The sequence below is a fragment of the Lissotriton helveticus genome, chromosome 5_1 (assembly GCF_964261635.1).
Source record: "Lissotriton helveticus chromosome 5_1, aLisHel1.1, whole genome shotgun sequence".
NCBI lineage: Eukaryota > Metazoa > Chordata > Amphibia > Caudata > Salamandridae > Lissotriton > Lissotriton helveticus.
In genome coordinates, this window is record NC_136065.1 from 1,944,075,470 (window position 1) to 1,944,099,358 (window position 23,889).

At 39.7% G+C, this 23,889-nt stretch overlaps 1 protein-coding gene across 4 annotated transcripts in view; it reads right to left on the reverse strand.

Moving 5' to 3' along the window:
- Positions 1-485: 485 nt before the first annotated feature.
- TBKBP1 (TBK1 binding protein 1) overlaps positions 486-23,889 on the reverse strand; it is a 332,178-nt gene continuing 308,774 nt past the window's right edge. For all 4 annotated transcript variants that reach the window (XM_078645597.1, XM_078645593.1, XM_078645595.1 and 1 more), the window contains exons 9-10: positions 17,543-18,273; positions 486-1,027 (exon numbers count right to left, since the gene is read on the reverse strand). In XM_078645597.1, coding sequence (XP_078501723.1) covers positions 899-1,027; positions 17,543-18,273 — 860 coding nt within the window. In that variant the 3' untranslated portion in view covers positions 486-898. The remainder of the gene's footprint in view (positions 1,028-17,542; positions 18,274-23,889) is intronic.

Below are 23,889 nucleotides of genomic sequence, written 5' to 3' on the forward strand. Positions count from 1 at the left end.
GAACATATACCGGAAGATAAGCCTTCCCCAACTCAGAAGGAAAGGGGGTGGAGCTTGAGGCTTGAGTGTCATGTCTGTGGTGTACAGGACCATGGTCGGTAGGAGGGACATATGTGGAGTAAATACAATCGAAGAAGCACATATCCCACCTATCCTGTTGTATTACATAGTGTAAGATGCCTACAGTATGGCTCTTTCCTGGCAGTGGCAGCAGGATAGGAATTGTTCTTTAATGCACAGTAGAGCTGCCACTTTAGTGTGTTAATATCCTTTAACTTACAGCTTATCAGAGTCTGTAGTGCTGCAGAAAGAGAAACACCTGATCGCACATACTGGCAAATCTCTCCTTGCGTTCATTTGTGCAGGACATACATCTGCAGTAGTAGAGGCAACAAGGCAGGTTCGCTTTTCGTTGCAAGTCAGTCTTCAATGGGTTGTCCGTCTGGACGGTTGAGGTTCAATACAAATGACCAGTATAAATCAGCTTTCTAATAAATAATGAAGCTGGACTTTATTTGGGGACAGGCAGAGATGTGGTTGGCAAGAAGAGAAGAGCAGTGCATCTCTAGTAAAGGAGTCGCAGCACAACTATCTCGCTTGTAGTTTTACTGCTCTGGTATCTTTTCTGGTCCATAATGCTATACTTGACAAGCAGGCACGTCTCAATCTCTTCACTCGTCTCTGGGAAGTTCTGATACTATGCGTAGAAAGGCGTCTGCAAGGGAGAACAAATTGTGAAAAAAACAGGAAGGTGGAAAGGGAAGACGAAGGACGTAATTTTTCTTCCTTTCCTGTAGCTACTGAAGACTAGAGGTATTTGAAGAGCAGAGAAGCTCAGGACAGTTCATGCAGCATCCAGAGGGGGCTAGTCCGCGATGGAAGCCACGGGTACAAAGGCTCAGATCTTACTATTCTCCAGGTGGGAATCTATATGTTTTATCAAGGCATCATCTGGGTAGCCCACAGGGAAGGCCAGCTGGCAGAGTGGGCAGCTGCGGATGTCAGAATCTACTGTCTCCATCAGTAGCTGTATGGGAGAGAGAGAGAGAGAAAAGGAAAAAGGTTTTATCAGTGGTGGTGTTAAATACAACCATAGAGGTTCAGTCAACCAGCCCCTCCACTAAAAAACACAAAAAAACTGGTATTCACCACAACTCAACTGAACGCTATCCTTAATCCTCGTCCAACACATAATAACGGATTAGTCTAGGCATAGTATTAAATCCGGGTTCCACATAAACCAACTCAGTCTCAATACTCCTGACCTCTGAAATAATTCAACAAACAATCTCAACACCTTCATCTCGTCTGGATAAACACATCTATCTAATCTTAATAACAGGTTGATCTGCGGTCCCACACACTCACCCTGTCCCAACACAAACTTGGAGTCTTGTCACACACACCAATCAGATCTCAACAATATTGTGTAGTATTCTAATTTTATGGTATTTGCATCTGGTCTATCGTACCTGTTCAATCTCATCTCTACCTTCTTTGGATTTCAGTAGTAACCACAATTCCAACAGAGGGAATGAAAAACTGATTTAACTTAGTTTCCCACCTGAATTCAAAACATACCTTTTTAAAAGAGAAAAACATCTTATCTTTTTTAAAATTATTAGATATCTAAATGGCAACATTTTCATTTTGTTAATTGGAAAGAAAATAGAAACAAAAGGTTGAAAATCTCCTCTTTCTTCTAAATTCTTAAATGAAAATGCAGGAAATGGAGACAGACCCTACACAACGCGTAGGGATTTCTGCCAATGTCACTATATGGAAACCAAGTACTCAAAAGTCTTATAGGGCAGTGTCAGTGAGGTCAGTCATTTTAATGGAAGGTCTCAATCATTGTCCTGATTTATATGGAAGATTCACTCATGATTTCGAAGAATATACCCATGATGGAGAAATAGGATGATAAGTAAGCCATTTTCGCTTCTCTAGCATAGGCTGTTAAATTAATACATAAGTCTTTTGCACACCTACAACATTGCCAAATATTTTGCAACATATTTTCATTAATATCCTATTTCAAATGTATTATTGTGTCTGTCGCATACATGTATCTTGCAAATAAAATGTGAATAAATAGTCTTAATAATATTGTAATATTTATATATGAGGCCACGAGTAGGACGTGTTTACCTTTCTATCTGTGGTGAGTGAGATGTACTAAATGAGCGATATAAGTGCTCCTGTTACAATGTGGTCTGTATCCTGAGGATGTTGAAATCAGTATTGCTAGAGCCCTCTGCCGTGGGTCAATTATTAAAGACTAATTGTTGTATTACTTTTTATTTTCCAGACCAATCATCTTTAGAGTACGACATTTGGTAGTTCATGAGCAGCACTGTTACATTCTCATACATAGCTTTGTCTCTTTAAGAATTATGTGTAGTGGTCACATGCCACTGCATGCGACATGTTGTTCTTTAATTGTGTTCCATATTCCACATGCCTGGTGGAATTGTTATGCTTTGCAGTTGAAGGACAGTTTTATGCTGGACTTTGCTGTGACAAGATGTATATCGTGCTGCTAATAAAAGCATCAATTTGAACTCAAAATGAGTAATTATTTAACAATTTTGGCAACGAGGGAAATTACCACTATGCAGCACGAGATTTAGTGGTGTTGGACCCAACCTTTTACTTAATTTTTGTTGAATTTCAACTGGTATGTAAAACTTATTATTTTATATGTAACCTGATTGTACCTGCGGCTGAAAGAGATATTAATTGTGCCCTAATTGCACCTGCGGCTGTATCTGTACTTTTCCACCTATTTTCTGTGAAGTATTAGGTATTTTAAACCATTTGCGCTTGAGAGAAGAATACCCAACTTGGATTAAGGATGTCGAGTGAGTGTTTTCTTTCTTGCCTTTTTATCAATTTGGATACAATTTGGAGCAAAAGCAGGAAGTATTTGTGAAGCGCGATATTGGTGAAGCGCGATATTTGTGAAGCGCGGTTTTAAAAATAAAATACCTGTGTCCCAAGCAACGAGCAACGGTCTTTTCGGAGCTTCGCTGAGCAGTGTTCTATTCAGAGCCTGGCCTGATTGTGTGCAGTGACGTATAAGCGTCATCACGTTCCTTACGTCACACGCACGACGGCCATTTTGGATTTGGAAGATTTTCCATTTCTATGGTTACGGAACGAGCGAGTTTTCGGCGATTTCAAGATCGAGTTGTTTTAGTTTTAGGCTGTAAAGTTTGAAACTCAGCGGCTCAAGATTGATCTGGACTATTATTTTTGGGGGGAAAAGAAGCAAGAAGTAAGTTCTGTTTACGTTTTCAACGTTTTGTCAATCTCAGAAGCATTCATTTTATGGTGGAATCACAGGACATTAAACAAGCACAAGTTGCTCTAACTTGCATTTTTTTGCCATTTTAAAGTATTTCATTGCATTATATGAAGGCAAACCGTCTAAAACATTTCACAACTTTATAGAATGTTCATATTTTTATTTTTTTTAATTCAGAAGTTACAAGGTTCTTCTAGGAAGTTTTATTCATATTAGAATACAAACGTATTTTATGGTGTTCATTATTTAACAAAGCTTATCTACGTTTTTTTTTGTTTGTTTCTTGTTTCATGTTATTGTATATTAATACCAATATTTTTTACAATGCAATTTGATCCTCCTGACAAGGTCCTTCAACTTAAGAGTGATCCACCTATGCCATGGACAAGGTGGAAGGAAGAATTTAAGACTTATATGAAGGCCATCAATGGTGAAAGGATGGGCTCTGAAAGGAAGAAAAGTATTCTTTTACATTGTCTTGGCTCTGAGGGTCAAGTTATTTTCAGATCCTTACCTCAAATAGTTTCTCAAAATGAAGGAGGAGGGGATTCCTTTAATGTGTATACAGAGGCTTTAGCTAGACTGGAAAAGAGATTTAAGCCTAATGTAAGCACTGCCCTCAACCGTTTCAAATTCTATACTAGGAAATAAAAGGAGGATGAATCATTTGATGATTTTTTCACATCATTAAGATCATTAAGTTTACATTGCAACTTTGGCATGATGACGGATGAAATGATACGTGATCAGATCATTGTACACGTCAAATGTAAAAAAATCCAAGACAAGCTTTGGGTCATGGGTGATCCAAACTTAAGTGAGACTATTGCCATAGCAAAAGCTCAAGAACAGTCTGATTTATGGATGAACACTATTAGAAGCAACACTGAAAAGAAAATTGCTGAAGAGGAAATTTGTGTTATCAAACACAAACAAGATGTTAAACATGATTCTGCCCAATCAACAGTGAGATACAATTCCTATAGACCTAAACAATTTCCTTCACGAAAAACTAATGATACCTTTAATTTACATGGGGATGTGTTACAGATGTGGGAATACGTCTCATTATGCTTCATTTTCAGGTTGTCTAGCATTGAAAAGAGAATGTAATTTCTGCAATTGGATTGGTCATTTTAGCAACATGTGTAGAGACAGACACCCTAAGTTACACAATAAGGGTGCTGTTTCCTTGTTATCGGAAGAAAATGTAAATACTATTAAGAATGTTGAATGCACTGGAGGAAAAGGTTTTGTAGTATCCATTGTAGATGATCAAGCTATGTTACATTTTAAGTCACCAACTTGCATTTTCAGGGTGTGTGAGTTATGTCTTATGGTAGATTCTAGTTCTCCATGGACCATTATATCTAAAGAATATTTCAGTAATACTTTAGCTAATTCCAAAATGTTAACCAATATGAAGGATTCTGATATTGTTGCTAAAAGCTTTTATGGCACAAGAATTGACATCATTGGGTTTTTTCAGGTGGAAATTCACTTTAAAAACAGAAAAGCTAATATTAAGCTGTACATATCTCTCAAAGGAGTTAATGTGTTAGGATGGTTTGATCAATGGAAATTGGGGATCCAGTTAAATCCTCGTTCTAAAGTTCCTGTATCACTTTGCGATGATAGTTGAATGGGTACTGTTTCAGTGATTGATCCATCCATTTGCAAAAATCTTACGGATGTTGAGTAAGGACACAATCTTGTTAAATATTTCAGCTCTGTGTTTAGTGAAAAGTTGGGTAAACTTAAAAATTTCTCACATAACATTGTACTAAAAAAGAATCATACCCCAGTTGTACAAAAACTTAGAGGCGTCCCAATTAATATCAGAGAGGAACTTAAAGGTATATTGAAGGAGTTACTTGATGAGGGCATCATTGAGCCGATAGAATCATTGGAATGGGTGTCTCCCATAGTTTTGGTAAGAAAACCGGACCAAAAATTGAGGTTATGTGTAGATTTGAGAGCTTTGAATGCCAATATTCTTATCGATTGTCACCCATTGCCAAACATCAATGAGTTTGTTTCGCTGTTAGATGGGGCAAAGATTTTTAAACATTAGATCTCAGATCAGCTTACCATCAAATTGAATTGACAGAAGTTTCTAGGAAACTCACAGCGTTTATAACCCCACAAGGTTTATTTCAGTACATACGCATGCCATTTGGCTTAGCGTCAGCGGCGTCAGTGTTTCAGAGAACAATGTTTCATATTTTCAGAGACCTTGACACTTATGTTAAATGCTTTCAGGACGATATTTTGGTATTTTCAAAAGATTCTGTTGAACATGAGAAACATTTACAAGAAGCGTGCAAGAGATTAGAAAGTAGTGGTTTAACACTGAAGGCACACACATGTAAACTTTTCCAAGAATCAGTTGAATATTTGGGTCACACACTGTCGGGTGATGGAGTGATCCCCAAAAAATCGAACGTAGAGGCTATCATTAAAGCTCCCACTCCGACAAATAAAGATCAGCTCCTTTCTTTTGCTGATATGTGTGAACACTACAGCAAGTTGGTGATAAATTTTGCCACCAAAATGGAACCTTTAAGGAAATTATTAAGGCATGGGGTAGAGTATATATGGACTGATTTACAACAACAGGCTTTTGAGGTAATTAAAGTTGATATTGTACATTCACCTACACTTAAACCCTTTCGCATCAACAAGGAATGCATAATTACAGTCGATGCAAGTTTATATGGTCTAGGTAGTGTACTTTCCCAGAGAGAAGGAAATGATGAATGGAATGTAGCATTTGCATCTAGGACACTCAATGAGTGTAAAAGGAAATATGCGGTGATAGAAAGGGAACTGCTCGCTTGTGTTTGGGCAATTGAACATTTTAGGTTATATGTGTGGGGTTCAAAATTTACTCTCAGGACAGATCATAAACCCTTAATTAATATTTTGTCTGTGGGTGGCGGATGGAATTCTACAGCTAGGATTGCCAGACTTACTTCAAGACTACAGGAATATAATTTTGTCACCGTTTATGTTCCTGAAAAAAGAAATGTCACAGGCTGATTGTTTGTCACGTCTTCCTTGCAGTCAGAATGAAGTTAGTGTGATAAATGAATGTGCTTTTGTGTTGACTATCCAGGATGTTTTACAAGGGAAATTCCATGGTATTTCTGAATCGCAGAGGATGGAACGTGTACGGAAGGATTCCAAGTGGGAAGAACTTGTGAGTTATGTTAAAAATGGATGGCCAAGCAAAGATAAGATTAAGTCAGAATTGTTGCCATTTTATAATGTAGTAGAGGAATTGGAGTTGGAAAGTGGTTTTATCTTTAAGTCAGGAAAATGTATTCCTCCGGAGGGTATGCAAGAGATCATACTTCAAATTGCACATAAGACTCATCCTGCTATATCTTCCATGAAACGTTTGGTTAGATCTTATTTTTGGTGGCCTGGGATTGACAGATTTATTGATAGAACAGTCAGAGAGTGTTAGGAATGTGTATCAAGCGAGAGAATGTTGAAGGTTTTTACACCACCACTCAAAATTGTCAAGTGGCCATCTGAACCTTGGGAGAAAATCGCATTTGATATTTCTGGGCCTTTCCACATGTTACCAGTGTCTTCACGTTATGCATTGGTCATTGTAGATTATCATTCCAAGTGGCCGGAAGTAAAGTTTGTTACTAAAGCTACCACTGAGGCAGTTATTAGTTTTTTCAAACAAATTTTCACCAGGGAAGGTTGTCCATCGATAATGGTCACTGATAATGGAGTTCAATTAACGTCTGTAGAAATGGCTGCTTTTCTTAAAGAATGTAATATTACCCACAGGTGAACTTCTTTATATGAACCACATGAGAATGGTGAGGTGAAGGGATTTAATCGTGTGCTGAAGAATTTCGTTGTAGAATCTGTCAAAGGTGGAGCAAATTGGGTAAGTGCGTTAAGAGAACGTTTATGGACTTATCTATTACGCCTCATTCTACTACGGAGGTGAGTCCTTTTAAACTTTTCAAGGGTCGCAACCCTGCATCCAATGTTTTACCATGGTGGTTAAAGGAGAAATGTTATAATGCATTGCTGGGGTATAAAGAGAAGGTTGTTGACATTGCTAAACGGGTGGAAAACAAGCAATTAAAAACAAAAAGGTGGTATGATAAAAAATGGAATGCAAAAACATAATATTTTCAAGTGGGAGAATGGGTTAGGATTCTAAAACCAGGTATATTAGCCAAGGGTTCTGACAAATTCAGTGATCCCATTGAAATTAAAAAAGTGTTTACAAACATTCTCATGACTCAAGATGGTAGGATTTGGAATGTTAAAAGATTGGCCAAATGTTCCAGGATTAATAATGCTGACAATGATATTCCTGACAGGAAGAGACATGTTGACAAAAATGATTCTGTTGCTTACAGGGTCAAGTATGCAAAACGTACCATAAATTTACCTAAAAGATATCCTGATTATGTTTATTGTGTTTTTTTCATACTAAACGTTTTATTGCATTTTATATATAGTTTTTATTGTTGTCTTAGTTTTGTTTTGTAAAAAGGGAGATGTGTTACATTCTCATACATAGCTTTGTCTCTTTAAGAATTATGTGTAGTGTTCACATGCCACTGCATGTAAAATGTTGTTCTTTAATTGTGTTCCATATTCCACATGCTTGGTGGAATTGTTATGCTTTGCAGTTGAAGGACAGTTTTATGCTGGACTTTGCTGTGACAAGATGTACATCGTGCTGCTAATAAAGAAGCATACATTTTAACTCAAAATGAGTAATTATTTAACAAGCACACCACCCAAATATTAACCAACCAGAAAAGGAAGATCAATAATCTGCTGCTATCTGGGCTTCACTCCTGGGACGCACAGCCATTTTGCTGCAATAATGAACGCAGACATACATCATACCTTTCGTGGAACTAATGGTGTGGCCAGACAATCCTACTCTCCTTAAGGCATTTGAAAATTCTGCTTCAGCAAAGAAGGCAATTGAATCCTAGAGATTTGTTATAGTGAATTGTGGTAGATAAATCAAAACCTTTTTTTCCCAGATGTATCGATCCTTCTTCGACTATCATTGAAAGAGGTAAAATAAGTCCTTCATACAGAAAGCTTCAATCTCACTACCTAGTTCATGGTAGAATCTTAGACAATAGACAGGTTGAGTTCAGAAGTCTTGTTCTTGCCCTCCTGGCTAAGCATTTGTAACTTGAAAGTAGTAGGTAAAACAAAAGTTTCCATTGCTAGTTATAGCAGTGTGGGAAGGAAAGGCATTAAGGATCTTACTGAAGCTTTAGGTTTCTTAACCTGGAAAGTTTTAAACAATCGGTGAAGTCTGAACTAGACCTAGCATTCTTGCAGCTCTATCAGAGACATCTTTAGTACCCCAAAAAAATGACCACTAAACACAATTAAAAATGTTATTTACGTATGTATTTATATTTCCATAATGCACAGATATGTAGGCAGGTCTCTTAAAATATTTTACACTATTTAAAATCGGTTTTGATAAAGTATTTTTTGAATCTTTTAATATATATTTTAAAATCCTATTGTCATGCTGGACAATAGGACATCTATATTGCGTGTCACAATGCAGCAGATAAAGACTTACTTATGCTTGTAATATGTAGCATAGAATCCACAAGGCCCATGGCTGGTAATCATTTTCTTGGGAGGAGTCTGGTTGTAATTTAGACCAGACAAGGACAGTAGAATATCAATAAGTTGAGCTTTCCATGTGACATAAAGGACATTGTTATGAATGTTGTTTTCAAGGGAACCAAGACAGAGGAGGAGAAGAGAAAAACAGGGATCCATGAAGACAAACACACTTGCATGTTTGCACTTCACATAGAGCTTTTTTCTTTCTTTTGTGATGAGAGATATGACTGCCCTGGTAAACCAGTATTCTGGAGCTTTACGATTAAGCTGGAAAGCATCTCAGTGAGAGGTTTTCCAGTCACTGGTTTACAATAACAGCAGCAGCTTAAAGGCAAAGAAGTCTTTTGAATACCCTACCTCTTTAACCCATGAAACCCACACAGCTACAATTTTAGACACCGCTGGGGCCTTCAACTGATCTACATTTCAGATGAACGTGAGATTTTTTTCCTCAATGAACAAAACCTTGATTTGAACTTGAATTTAATGTATTTAACACAAACTAAAGGCATGAGCACTGATCAGAGTCCTCTGCTGATTCAGAGCAGAACTTACAGCCAAAAAAGACTGAAATTCACCAGTTATAATTATTGAGCTAACTAAACCTTGAACCCCACCATGCTCATATGACCTTATATATAACATGACTCATGAAATGTTAAAATACATCATTAATCATAACAACTGATAATACCATAGTCATATACAGCATAGACTTACAGAGTGTCCACTTGTGGAGGCAAGGGTGATTGTGTATACTGAAAGGTATATGGTGCACTGTTTACAAATCACTACATTTTAGGTGCAAGCATTATTCCATGTTAAACAAGGTAAGAGCTGCGCACACCTGATGTGGGTTGCAGAGGTAAGTTTGAAAGTAGTTTGTGACTTAAAGCCAAAGCCTAAACTTAAACTTTAAAACAATCTATGAGAAAAGCCAAAGCTCCTGTTGACAATAGATTTTACATATATTAAATGGTTGCATTAGAGTGCTATTTCCAACTTCTATTTAGCAGGGCCATTTATAAGGTGTGGATGTTTATTTCCAGAACTTCGCTGAAGATTGTGAGGCACTGCAGATTGTTAAAAAATGTCTGAGGGGTGTCCCCCTTAGAGGCGGTTTATCACACACTGGTGTTTTAAGCATAGCTATAAGGTTGAATGCTTTTGTGCCCATCTCATGAATGTGTGTAGTGTATTTGACGAAACTACGGAGTGTTGGCAATAGGGTCTGATGGTGTCTTTTCAGTGACAAATGTATACCTATGAACCATTTGACTGAAAACCACTTGAAAATTGTGCTTCATGTGAAGTCTTTAAGAGCATAATCCCATTAAGGTGAACACAAAATTGGCCACAGGTGTTGCGTGTTGAACTACTTCATGTCTACAAACCCTATAGCATGGTCTGACACAGACTGTATTATGTCATTAGTGATGTCTTCAGTGATCCCGCTGAACGTGTCACGAGTGATTTAATATGTGAGGTCATAAGCAGAATGAGGTGGGGGTGCCTCAATATTTAAGCCCTCAACAGCAAATGGTGCCTCGATGTAGAAAAGAAGAAGACCTCAACATCAGATCAATGTTCTCAAGTGTTTAATGGGTAAAGGTACATTAGAATCTTTTTGGGTGCCTAATGTTTATACTACACACCGTTGAAGTTGTATAAATGGGGGAAAAGAGAGTCGGATGGTTGCCCAAGATGCCAAACTGGACCAGCTGACATGATACATATGTTTTATTCTTGTGTAAAACTAGATGAGTTAAAAATGGGAATTGAGTCATTTATGACACAGACACTGGGGAGGAATGTTAAGATATCCTCTACACTAATGCTATTGGGCTTTGATGTAACAATGCAATTTGATGTGCCACAAAGAGATGTTGTGTTCTTAAGTGTAGCAATAGCACGTCTTCTGATTGCCACGGTATGGAAGGATTCTGAACCACCAACTTACTATCAGTGGATAAATCGTCTAATTTTTATTGGAAAGCAGGAAATTGCTTTGTATAAATGTAAAAGCTTCAAAACTAGAAATAAAGGTATGAAAGTCTGGAAGCCAACTTATTGTTTGGATGGAGGAACGAAATAGACAAGGGGTTGGGTAAAGGAATAGATTCTATCATGCTTACAGTGAATTACAAGGAAATGATAATGCCAGAAAAATATGTTTTCTTATTCTTCTTTTGTTTATTTTGCTCAACCTACCCACTGTATAATCTTGCATTACCAAGTTACTCCAATGTATCATGTCTGATTTCAATAAACAAAAAAAAACAAAAAAAATCTTTTTGTGTGCCAAAGAAAGTCCAGAGGAGCTTAGAGCCAAACACGTGGTTCTCCTGGCCCATTTGCAGAGCGAGGAACATAAAAGAATGGGACAGAAAGGTATTTCTGCTTTTTCAGATGACTAAACTTGGATTGAAAACCCTTATGTCTCTTTTGGCCTTTTGTATGGTGGTTCCGGACAATGCCACTGTAATCTATCATGTGAAAATCTAGAATACACACCATACATACTGTATTTCCATCTTTCTATGAATATGTACTACCGCAGGAGACACATAAAAAAGCAACTTGAGAAGGAATACATAGGAGCGGAAAAAGGAAATTAATTTGCTGATCATGCTGAAAATCTGTCTGACAGGAAGGGACAGCACAATACTTAAATATGTTATTTTCAAGTTAAAATAAAGCAGATGCCACAGAAAGAAATCAGACATTCATCCTCCTAATACCTGAATAATGAATAACTAACTATCTAATATACTCTTGGACATTCAAACACTTGGCTGTGCCAGAGTGACACTGCTTTATTTTTCCTTTTAAAATTGAATATGAGAGAGGGCGTTTGTTATAGCAGATTTGTAGGTGTCAAAATTCGATTTTAATATATTTTATGAAAAAATATAGAAAGGGATGTTTTAGACAGGCATTACATTTTCCATATTTATGTATATCAAAAAGGAAGATGGAGAAGCAGACAACTGTGGAAGAGTAAACAGGCTTGCAGACCCAAAAGCATGTGGTTGAATGTGCTTTACTTAATTGTTTATGGTGTTCATAGACTAGGTTGTTTTACTAACAAAACACGTACTTTGTATATTTTCACCAGTTTAAGTATGTGCACGCACATCTATTAAAGCCTGTACATAATGGCGCCTCATTTTCTTCTCTCAAACGCGAATGCCACTCTACTATGCACTGCGCTGCCTCGAAGCTTAAATGTGGTTGGTTCTGAGTATCCAGGGGAAGAAGGCCTGTGTCTTTTTATAGACCTATTTGTTGTACACTCGACATTATCCTGATCAGTACATTTCTATTAGTTCCCTTGCCATACAGGACCAGAATCCCTGTAGTTATGCAAAGCATGCTATCCTAAGATTACATTCCAGCTTCACCTTTGGTCTACCATTCATAAGCTGGTATTTCATGACATACCTTCTGTCCGGTGCCTTAAGCACCAGTCGTCCAGCAGCTGTGTGAATATTAATATTTGTGCTGTCTATGTTGTTAAACTGAGAATAGTGTACTTTATTTGAACATGTACAAGTGACAGACTCATTGTTGTATCTGTCTGCAATTTAAAGCTTAGTTAACAGTGTTAGAGATACAGTGGTATAGACAGTAGTACAATGTTTGATACTTGTGGATACAAAAAATAAATGCTTGTCATACCTTTCTGCTTCACTATTACCTGTGCTGTGCATACAGTGGAATTGACGGTGATGCACTTTGTCACGGTTTGTAAACTTGGAACTGCTTGAAGGTTTGGTCCACCATTATGAGTTTGAAGCTTCACTATTACCACAGTTGGGTACGAAGGTCAATTAGATTTGGAATAAAGTTGAACGGATGTTAATACCTTTGTGTGTTGTGTTACAATGTGTACATTTAGAATTGATTACGGTAATGTAGCTCAGTTGATTGTATTACACTTTTGTTACCATTTGTGAGGATGTGACCGAACGGCTAGAACAGTCGACCTGGAAGCCGGGGAACTGGATTCGAGTCTCGGCAGGGACGCTCAACATCCTGTGATTCTGGGCAAATCACCTTATCTCCCCATACCTAACAAAATCAATGTGTCCATCTTTAACGCAGCTGGTGGTCATGTAAAGTGCTCTCATACCTTCAAGTCGAGTTTGCGCTATATGATACTCCCACAAAAAAATGGTGTTTTTTGACTGACTTGAATGATTGTCATTGATTTATAGACAGCTGGTATCGGTGCTATGTATAACATCAAACTGAGCTGTGTATAAAGATGAACTGATCGCAGTGCCTTTTTGTTACTGTTTGCAAGTTTTGAAATGACCGAAGGCATATTACATATTCCTGACTTGTGCTGCTAATAGCATGATTTGTATTTATTGCACCTAAGGCTGCCTCTTCCTAACATTATTTGGATATGTCATTGAGTCTAGGTATATGTTAGTGTATCTAGGAAGCAGGTACGTGTGTTGCAGGTTGCTATTCTGACTATTGCCTCAGCCATACCTCAAACGAGCCCATGTAGTTCCACTGCGCGAATGCTCGAAGGAGCAGCGGCCATGCACTTGCATGGGCAAACCCAAGGTCTACTTACAGCCAGATACAAAAGTAATAGCAAGCTTAAACTCTCTATAAGGTCTTTGATTCTTGATGCAGTCTTTGGTGTCACTCTGAGACACTTTATCCAAGTTTATCCACTTCTTAAGAGCAGGACCTGTTTGAGCTTGAGCTTTCATTTGACCCTTACCTGTAGTCTACCTTGAATTAACCAGTTTTTTCACTACTCCCATTCATTCCTAGAGTATGTGTGCCAAACTGTTACAGAGATTTTATAATGCACGATTGCCATTTGCATTGAGAAATGCAGTCTAACGTGTGATAGTGTCATTCTATTACGATTTGCAAACTCAACTCCATTACAATTGATCTTCATTCAGATATTTGATCCATTTAACTTACACGATTGCAATACAATATCAAAATCTCATTCATCACACCAACGCAATATCAAAAGCATATTGTACATTAAGATTTACACTAAATGAATAGGTACTATGAAGATCTAACACTTTAACTGTAAATTAATTCAATGAAAAGCATATGTGTGAAACTACACTGACAAGTGCTGTTTAATAATCAGTACATTAACAATGTACCACTATCTTGAATTGTCTCCCAACCCTCCTCCATTTATGCACAGTGCTCTGTTGCTCTGCTGAGCACATGGTGAGACGGACAAGCCCCCTGCATGGCGACGAATGTGCACCTGTGACCTCAGTGCCCCAACTGCATGGATATCTGGATCCCTGGTACTGATTTTTGGTCATAGACGAACACGAATCATGCATGTGCGCCATGACCAAGGCTTGTTTCACAGTAAGGCATTCTGCTTAGACCTGGAGGGGCGCACTAAGCTATACCCTCGTAAAGGAGAGGGCTACAGCCCTTACCTAAAGTTAAGTTACACTAGTGTGGTGGTGAGAGCATACCCATTTTGTGTTCAGTAGAATCAGTAGATGTGAACAGGTCTTTTTACCTGTGTCCCTGGAGTGGGGCCTACTGGCCCACTCATGTAAGGTTTTGTGGCTGTGTACTTAACTCACTCTGGGCCTGCATGGAAAGAGTGTAGTGCCGGACAGAAATGTATACTTGCGTGTACATGCTGGCAGCATGTGTGTACTTCTGTGTGGTACATAACATGGAGGCCGGTGGGTCTCCGAAGGAGGAGATGTGCATTGCTGTGTCATTCCTGAAGGCGGAGGTGGGATATACACACACTTGAGGGAGAGGAGCAGAGCATCCCTCGAGCACATTAATGGGTTAATTGATTCCAGGAAGAGCTACCGGTCAATGGGACCTGGGCTCATTGTCCTGGAGATAGTGGGACTGATGTGTGGCACTACCAGGGAATCTTGATAGAGAGGAAGGCCAAGTCCTTTGAACCTTTATAGGGCATTCTTCAGTGAAGGCTGATAGCCAGGTGTGATTACCCAGTTACGCCATTGGCCTGTGTTGTGAATCACTCAGAATTAGAGCCATTCCTGCTGTGGCAGACTGTCATTTTGACAACGGGCAGTGGAGAGCAGAGAATACTTCAAAAGAGTTGACACACCCAGCACAAATTTGAAAGGCCAGACTTATATGTTATATGTGTCTGAATTTGGCCTATAAAGGTGGAAGCATGAGCTCCATGCTTTGTTAAACAGCACCATCTCACCAGGAGAGGGACGATCCCCAAGACTTCATGTTGCTGGAACCAGGACTGGAGACCAAGGTCCCCCAATCTCTTATCTGGGTGAGGAGCCATCACCCAGCAGCCACTTGCCATGTGCATGGAGCACCCGCCTTCTGCCTGCCTAACCTGCCAACAGTGCCCTGTGCAGAACAGAGCGCCTGGAAGGAGGAGCAGAGCACCCTGGCAGGGATCCTGGCAGGTCAAACCCAATGAGCTGAGTGGGAGATACCTAGTCAAATTGGGACCAGTGTGAGCGAGCCATCCACTCTCTTGCGGAAGTTGGCAAACCACGTCGGGCTGGCATGAAGGTGCTGGCCGTTGCCAGATGTTGCAGATCTCATTACGTCCGTTGCCCATGGCCCTCGTGTGCCATGAGGTAGCCAGTGGGACTGACAGAGCTGTTGCTCATTGCTACTGAACCTGTTGGGGGATCTTCCCATGCAACTAAGATTGTGGGCCGTCATCCATACCTTTGACCCCCATATGTTAGGAGGGGACCACTGAGTCTTTTGGGACCATCTCCCAGAGGATCTGATCTGATTGGAACTGCCACCCATATATGTGACCCGCATGCCAGGAGGAGGCCACTAGGACCGTTGAGGCCGTCGCCGTTTTGGAGGAGTCCCTGCAACAAGCAGAGGGACTCGGGAACAAGTCCAGCAGATGCCTACAAGGAGCGCCCCTGCTTCACTGACTTATTGGTGGGAACCGCAAAGAAGACGGAGCCACTGCACCCGAAAGCCATCGCCGTCTGTGACCTACTCAGGGCACCAAACCTGCTTACTATGGGAAGGGTGCGGTGTGAGGTGCTAATGGGGAGAGGAAAACACCAGACTCCTGGACTCTACTGAAGACTACGGTTGTGGTAAGGTGGAAGTAGGGCCGTAGGCTCTAGCGAGACTTTTTCGAAGCTCAAATCTTTCAAGGCCAAATCCAAACTTTGATGTGCATCGCTAGTGTAGGGTGAACTTGTGGTCACCTCCAAAAATCTGCCAGAGATGGTGAGTATAGCATGGAGGAGGAGAGAGGGAAATGATAGCAGCCACAGGTGGAAGTACTGCCCTGACAACCGCTAGTGTGTTACACTCGAAAGACTTCTTGGGTAGATTATTTAGTGTACTGTGGTTAGTGTGTATAATAAATACTACATTTTACACTAAAGATCATTATTGGACTGGACAATCACCTGATTGGAGTGATTGTGGTTATGAGCCCTCGCATAACTTGCCTCTACCTCCCCCTAAAGCACTTTTGACTGCACGACTTAAACTACCACTGAGAGTCAGGTGCTGAAGAGGTAGTACTTGGCCCAGTTACTCAGGACCCATAATAGGTAAGGCCCTCTGAAAGGGGGTCTGGCAAACAGATATATGCATGTGATGGTGCCTACAGTGGACATCCAGCTGTAAAGAAAAAAACCCACTGCAAACCATAAAATATTTATTTACTATCTATATCACCAAATAAATGTGCAGTGACTACATCACACAAGTGAGTGACAATTCACCACCTGAAACAATGAACAAACAGAGATAATTAACCATGCCAACAGAAACCAGCCCCCAGTCTAGTGGACTCAGCTGAAATCTCCATCAGACCAATATGAAATATACTACTAAATTATGGATTCTTGAGGATAATACAAGAAGGGGTGAGGGAGTCAAAACTACTCTGAAAAAAATTGTAGGACGCACTGAGCTGTTCCTGAGGATGAGCAGTTAGGGCAAGGCTCTTCTATGCACATCCCTTGACTCTGTGTCTTTGAAATCTGAGCCTTTTTCCTCATCATCCAGTAGATATAAGCTCAAAAACCTATCTAACACCTCAAAGAAATACTAATAGTTCCCAAAAAGCAGTAGGGTAGCAAGGCAACTCTTACAGAAGAGACAACCTTCCGTCCTCTCTGATGACCCGTTACACAAACCTAAAAAGATCCTTTCTCCTCAACTCCAATCATATACATAAGGATGTCTTTCACAGACACTTAAGGTTACCTCTGGAACCCTTAGTGTTTAATGTGATTAGAATTAATAAATGCCTGCATAAATGATAAGGGGACAAAAGTCACAAGGATTGATAAAGACAAAGGACTAAAAAAAATATTCTACTCTAAGCCAGGTCTCACAATGTCATGCTTCACTCTTCACTCTAAAGTAAGGGCCAGCCACAGTAAAATAGAGACAGGCACTTTCTCACATCACTAGACAACTTTAGAGAGTGTCCTCCCATCACATTACTGACCATCAGAACCCTCACCCAGCTGCCAGCCGTTCCTCCAGTTATAATACCAGTAAGAAATCACATAAGCTACAAGAAGTTAGCCGGCTGTTGTTGGCCTGAACACTCACATTGATGGATGGCCAGGACTGAGCATGCTCTGCCCTGGAGTAGGAGTCAGCCATTCGGTTGCTGGGCATGGGGAAGCCGGCACAGAATGAGGCACATCGGATTGCTCCCCCATCAGGGCTAGGGGGGCTTGGAGCCGTCCAATCATCATCATCTGAGGATTGCTTGTCAAAGGGCAGGTTGTCCTCGAAGAGCTCCCTGGGGCTGGGAGGGTCACTCTGGCTCTCAATGTAAACCTCACTGTAAGAGGGGTGCTTTGGTAAGCTTGAGGCATCGGGCTGCAGCCAGAGGGAGTGTGTCTGCTGGTACCGGCCTACGTCCGCCACCTCCGAGTAGCTACGCCTTCCTTGGAAACTTGCCTTTATGTGGTGGCTTGACGGCTTGGAGTAACCCAGCTCTAACATGCTGCGGTCGCTGCCACTTGCAGACCGGTGCTGGGGGATGGGTGACTGGCAGAACGATGATGGGGAGCAGCGTAGCATGACAGGTGAATGGCACAGCGGGGCCGGAGACCTGCGCTGCTGGGCAGGGGATTGACACTGGGGCACTGGAGACCTGCGTTGCTGCACAGGAGACTGGCACTGTGGTGCCGGAGACCTTCTTTGCTGGGCAGGAGACTGGCACTGTGGTGCCGGAGACCTCCGTTGCTGGGCAGGAGACTGGCTCTGCGGTGCAGGAGACAGACGCTGTCCTCCAGGGGAGTGACGCTGCAATGCAGGAGAATGCCTCTGACCTGAAAAAGAATAAGGCAGAGGATTAGAAAATGAAGTGGAGTGTACAAGAGCATAGCTCTCACACAACAAGAATATTGAGGAAGAGGTGCACTTCTAATTGAGACGTTACTCCATAACCTGTCCAATGTTGGCAACCCAATACCGGGCCTTCTGTGTCAATTATGAGACTAACTCATTCGCACTGAAACTCATGTCAATCCAAGACAACAATTAGGCAACTAGCATGCACCAAACATTACTCTTCCTCAGTCTCAGAATTTATGCTATGCTATATTGGACGAATCTTCTATTACACATCAGGATAGTAGCAGGCTTGTGCCAGGGTGCAAATTCAGGGCACAGGGTGTAATGCTCCTTTGAGCTTACATCATGAACAGAATGCATCCATTTTACATAGATTTCAAGGAATATTAGAAGACTCCTAGAATGTCTCTGTTTTATATTATTATCATCTATATACAGCATGTTCTACCACTGGTATGGCCTGGTATGGTTTTGGCAGTTGGGTGGGTTTCCACCAACTTGTGAGGTTACCACTGCACACCTGAGTCTGATTAAGCTCAAGATGATGCATTGTTAGTATTATTGTCCGGTCCTATTCTGAAGTAGGTGTTTATGCTTTATTGATCTGTAAGTGTGTTTTGGCACTTCTTTTTTAAAGGTTAGGACCAAAGAGCTTTGCCAGCTTATCACATATCTAGATTTTAGACAGACATTTTAAGCCTGATTCACAAAGGTAAGTTACATTTTTGCATAAGTTTACTATATTTCGGTAGTCACAAACAATGAGTTTAATTTTTCTAATAATAATTTTACAACTGAGGAGACTCCGCAATCATGGTGGAGACTCCGTACATAAAATATTTAGTTTTGCCCTATCTTTTTATTTATGTAGAGTTCTCCATCCGAAAGTGTAAGTATACCTTTATGAATCCCACCCTAAGTATGTATGCACGTGCAAGAGTGTGTATGTGAGAGAGAGAAATTATTAGCACAGCACTAACCATATTTGCTGTTTTGAATGTATTATGTCTAACAAGGTCTGCTGGAAGTTTAAGTGTGTTGTGTTTTTTAATTATTTATGCTATTGAGAGCCTATCTCCCTTCTTGCTGCACTCATTGGCAAGGCATTCCTAGAAGTTCCTTTCCATTGCATTGTGCAGATGAATATCAGTTGTTAATTTGCATGCTGGTATATCTGTTCATTACATCAGAGAAAGTACATTAGGAGTACCTTTACATTGTGGCAAATAACATTGGGAGGGCCTTTACTTTGCAGGCAAGTTGATATTATTTCTAGCCTTTGCACATGCATACACACACCTTTATATATGGTGTAGTTTGATGGATACAACTGTTTATAATATGCAATTACACTTTAATTCTTGTCATTGTTCAAGCCCACGTCTGTTCACAAATAAGCAATTCCACTTTAACCTTGGATGGATTGTATATACGGGTAAAGTTGTTGAGAGTATGCAATTACACTTTAATTTATTTATTCAAGGCTGCTGCCCATGTTTTTGAAACAGTGTTTACAAACATGCACTTGCACTTAAGGTGGTTGTTGTAGCAGCTAAGGGGATACAACAATACAAATCTTGAGATAATGAGATCCCATATAGAAATGTATTTAAACTCCTCAAATCTTCAATACTTGAGATGAGACATAATGATATCCACCATTTGAAGGTATATATTTAGTGGACTGAACCCTATAAACATCTTGGTAACTTGAGGGATGAGAGTATATCGATTGCAATTACAGCATCGAAGAAGAATTAAACATCATAGAGAATGTGTGATAGACAGTAGGTATCACACTGTGCTAATGCAAGTTGATTGTAATATTGATGTGTAGTGGCAGCACAGTGAGCATGAGGCTCCTTGAATTTGAATGTTCTTATAATGCAACTAAAATGTGTAGAAAAGCTGTACATTTTCATGTAGGTATTGTCCTTGATGTGCTATATGGAGACCAAGAGTGCAATGCTATCTGAAGTGCATGGAGATACTTAATAACTTGCAACTCCAAAAGTGTAGTAGTGCAACTCCAACATGGCTGCCGTTTGAGACTTAACTACATGTTAGGCAGTCTAGATGCTGTAGATGTGAAGTGTGATTCAGGCATTTATTTTATTTTATTCACTGTGGTTGTGGGATGTGGAGTTGCCCGGTTGAAAAAGTAAGCCGAAAAGCGTAGGCGTCCGATGCTGAGAGTTGCTGAATGCTGAAATAATAATAATAAAACAAGAGATTCTGTACCCGGACCTGTATTTGTAATCTGTGTTACCCGTGCTGGAGTTGTGGGGAAGAGTGCGGCTGGACTGTCAGATGAAGGAGTTGTTGAGGAGTAGTATCTGTGTGTGTATATATATTATACATGCATACACACACACATATATATTGTACACACACACACACGTATATTATATATATATATATATATATATATATATATATATATATATATATACAGAGAGAGAGAGAGATAGATAGATATATATCAATCAATCAAGAAACTCCTGTATGCTCCTCCAGAATGAGACAGGCACAGACACCAGCAGTTTGTTGCTCTTAGTAAGTTTGATAAAGTTCAGTCAGCATGACGTATTTCGGGCAATCTTGGTCTTGATCTTTTATATATACATTCATTCCCGTTATGCCAAAGGATTCTGTCGACACCTTCCATGAAATTGTTACAGCTGAAGTGAAAAAATTTAATTTTAAGATCCAAAGGGAGGTGAGGAATTGGAACAAACACCAGTTGAAATATCATCAACTAATAAAACAAATACGGGATAATGACTCTATAGTGGTACGCAGCTCGGACAAGGGTGGAAACAGTCATTTGCCCACTCAAACAATATCAGGAAGAGGCCTCTCGCCAACTATCGGATCGAGAATGTTACAGAATAAGTAATCGACAAATAACCAAGACAGTACAAAATCAACTATACTCAAAACTTTTAGCCTGGGGCTCATTAATCAAGATGACTATCCAATCTTATCCATAATGTACTTAATACCGAAAGTGCATAAAGACACTTACCGCCCACCTGAAAGACCAATAATGTCAGCCAAGCAGGGTCTGTTGGAAAACGTTTCAGTGTATATAGACTAATTTTTACAGGAGCACGTGAGGAACCTCCCATCCTTTGTCCAAGATACCACAGACTTTTTAAAGCAAATACATGATTTTGAATGGGGCAGTAATTATCTTCTTATTGCATTAGATGTGTCCAATTTGTACACATCCATTCAGCAGGATGATGGTATAAGAGCTTTGTCCTATTATTTGGGTACTAGACCCATGGAATTTTATAGACACAACAAGTTACTTATTGATCTAACAAAATTCTGTTCGGAAAATAACTATTTTATGTTTGAACAGCAGGTGTACCATTAAGTAAGAGGTGTAGCAATGGGGGCGAGTTTGTCCCCTAGCTACGCCAGCTTACACATGGGATGGTGGGAGAGGATGATTTTAACAACTGAATATGCGGATTATCTAAAGAATAACATGGTGAAATGGGTCCGCTACATTGAAAACCTTTTAGTGGTCTGGCACGGGGATAGAAACAGCGCAGAGGAGTTCATATCTAAACTCAATGTTAATGATCTCAATCTGCACTTTAGCCATGACATCAGTGACAGGTCCATTACCTTCTTAGATGTTGAAGTATTTTTTTGCAAACGGAAAGTTAGAAACTAGACTTCACCGCAAAGCAACAGCGGGCAACACAATATTTCATTCGTCTAGCTTCATCCAAAATATACCACCTGCAGCATTCCCTAGGGGGAAATGCTGAGGATCCCCAGAATATGCAGTAGGGATGAGGATCTGATAGTAGCCCAACAGGAATGTAAGAACAGGTTCCTGGATAGGGGATATGCTAACCGTATCATTGATGATGCAACGGAATGCACTAGGGTAATGTCTCGTAAAGATTTGATAATAAAGCCATACAGAGACAAGATTAAGACTCCCCTTGCCAATACAAACATCAAAGACAATAAGAACATCAGAAGTCCACGACTCATTTTCACTTACAATAAGCAAAAAGATAGCCTTTACAAAATATTAAAGAAAATTTGGCATCTGATTTTGAGTGACCCCATACTGTGGGGAAAACTACCGCGCACACCTACGATTACTTATAGAAGGGCACCTAGCACTGGGGATCTGGTGGTCAATAGTAGCCCAGAAATAAAAGGTGTAGTTGGTTGACCAATCGCAAGGGTTTTGTCAAGTGTCAGACATGCAAGGCCTGTAAATATGGAATGAATAGAACCACCTATGTGTCACCTTTTAACAGGCCATGCAAAATTGACAAATGGTTAACATGCAAGTCCGAATATGCTGTCTACGTGCTGGTGTGCTCTTGTGGACTGCAGTATGTAGGCAGTACAAAACTGCAGGTCCACAAGAGAGTGCTCCAGCACTTAAGGACCATCACAAACTCCGATGTGACTTATCCAGTCACACGCCATTTTAAGTGGGTCCATTTGATGACCTGCAAAAACTAAAGTATTATGTGATCGATACTGTACCCCCCCATGGCGTGGGGGCAACAGGGAGGCAACTCTTAGATGTCTGGAGACCAAATACATTTTGGAACTAGACTGTAAGAGTCCAAATGGCCTTATCACAATGGAGGACTTGTATACATGGCTTTGAAAGTGACTGCATTTACTAGATGAGATTGTGAAATAATGAGTATTCCCACAATTGTGAGTGTGTGTGTATATATATATATATATATATATATATATATATATATATATATATATATATATATATATATAAAAAAATAATTTAGAAATCGATTTTATTAAATGAATAAAATGTTTTTTACAGGATTTGTTCCCCCAAAATACAATCAGCTACTCTCTCCCGCTCATTGTTTCCGTTTTCGTGGCTATCAAGGGTGTGCCTTTCAGGCCGTTCGAGGTATGCTGAACAATTTTTGCACATTAGCACTTTTTTAGGTGATGTGTCATTGTAGACACAATACCAAACATTTGGCACTTTAGCACAATTTTGCACATGAGTACAAGTGTTTCAATGGTAGGTTACATACAGCATAATTAATTTCCATGTAAATATTGGGCATAATATTTGAAAAACTTAAGTAATCTATTAAGGAGGATGGCGAGGAAGATTCTTTGTAAATAAAATGGTTACTAAGATGGTATGACGCAAAGGTATTTCATACAGTGAATCGTGCGACGCCCAATCGAGGAAATCCCAATGTATTTAGGTAGGATTTATTGGAAAAGCAGTATTAACTGGCATGTGATTTATCCAACCTTTTGTTACATATGTTGCACGTAAAGGAATTCTTCTTTAAAAAAAAAAAGAACATCGCAATTGTATTGATATAGGCAGCAATATAATGCACCTATATATTTAAAACAAAAAATGGGATAGAACGGTCAGTGGAATGACGCATGTTTGCACATTAAACGGAATTTTTCTCTTTTTTTTTTATAGAAATTGTATTGATACTGGCAGTACTACAATGGCACCTATGCTGTTAAAACATCATACACAACTGTGTATATGCATTGTTAAAAATATGGAAAAGTAACAGTTTAAACCTCGATATAAA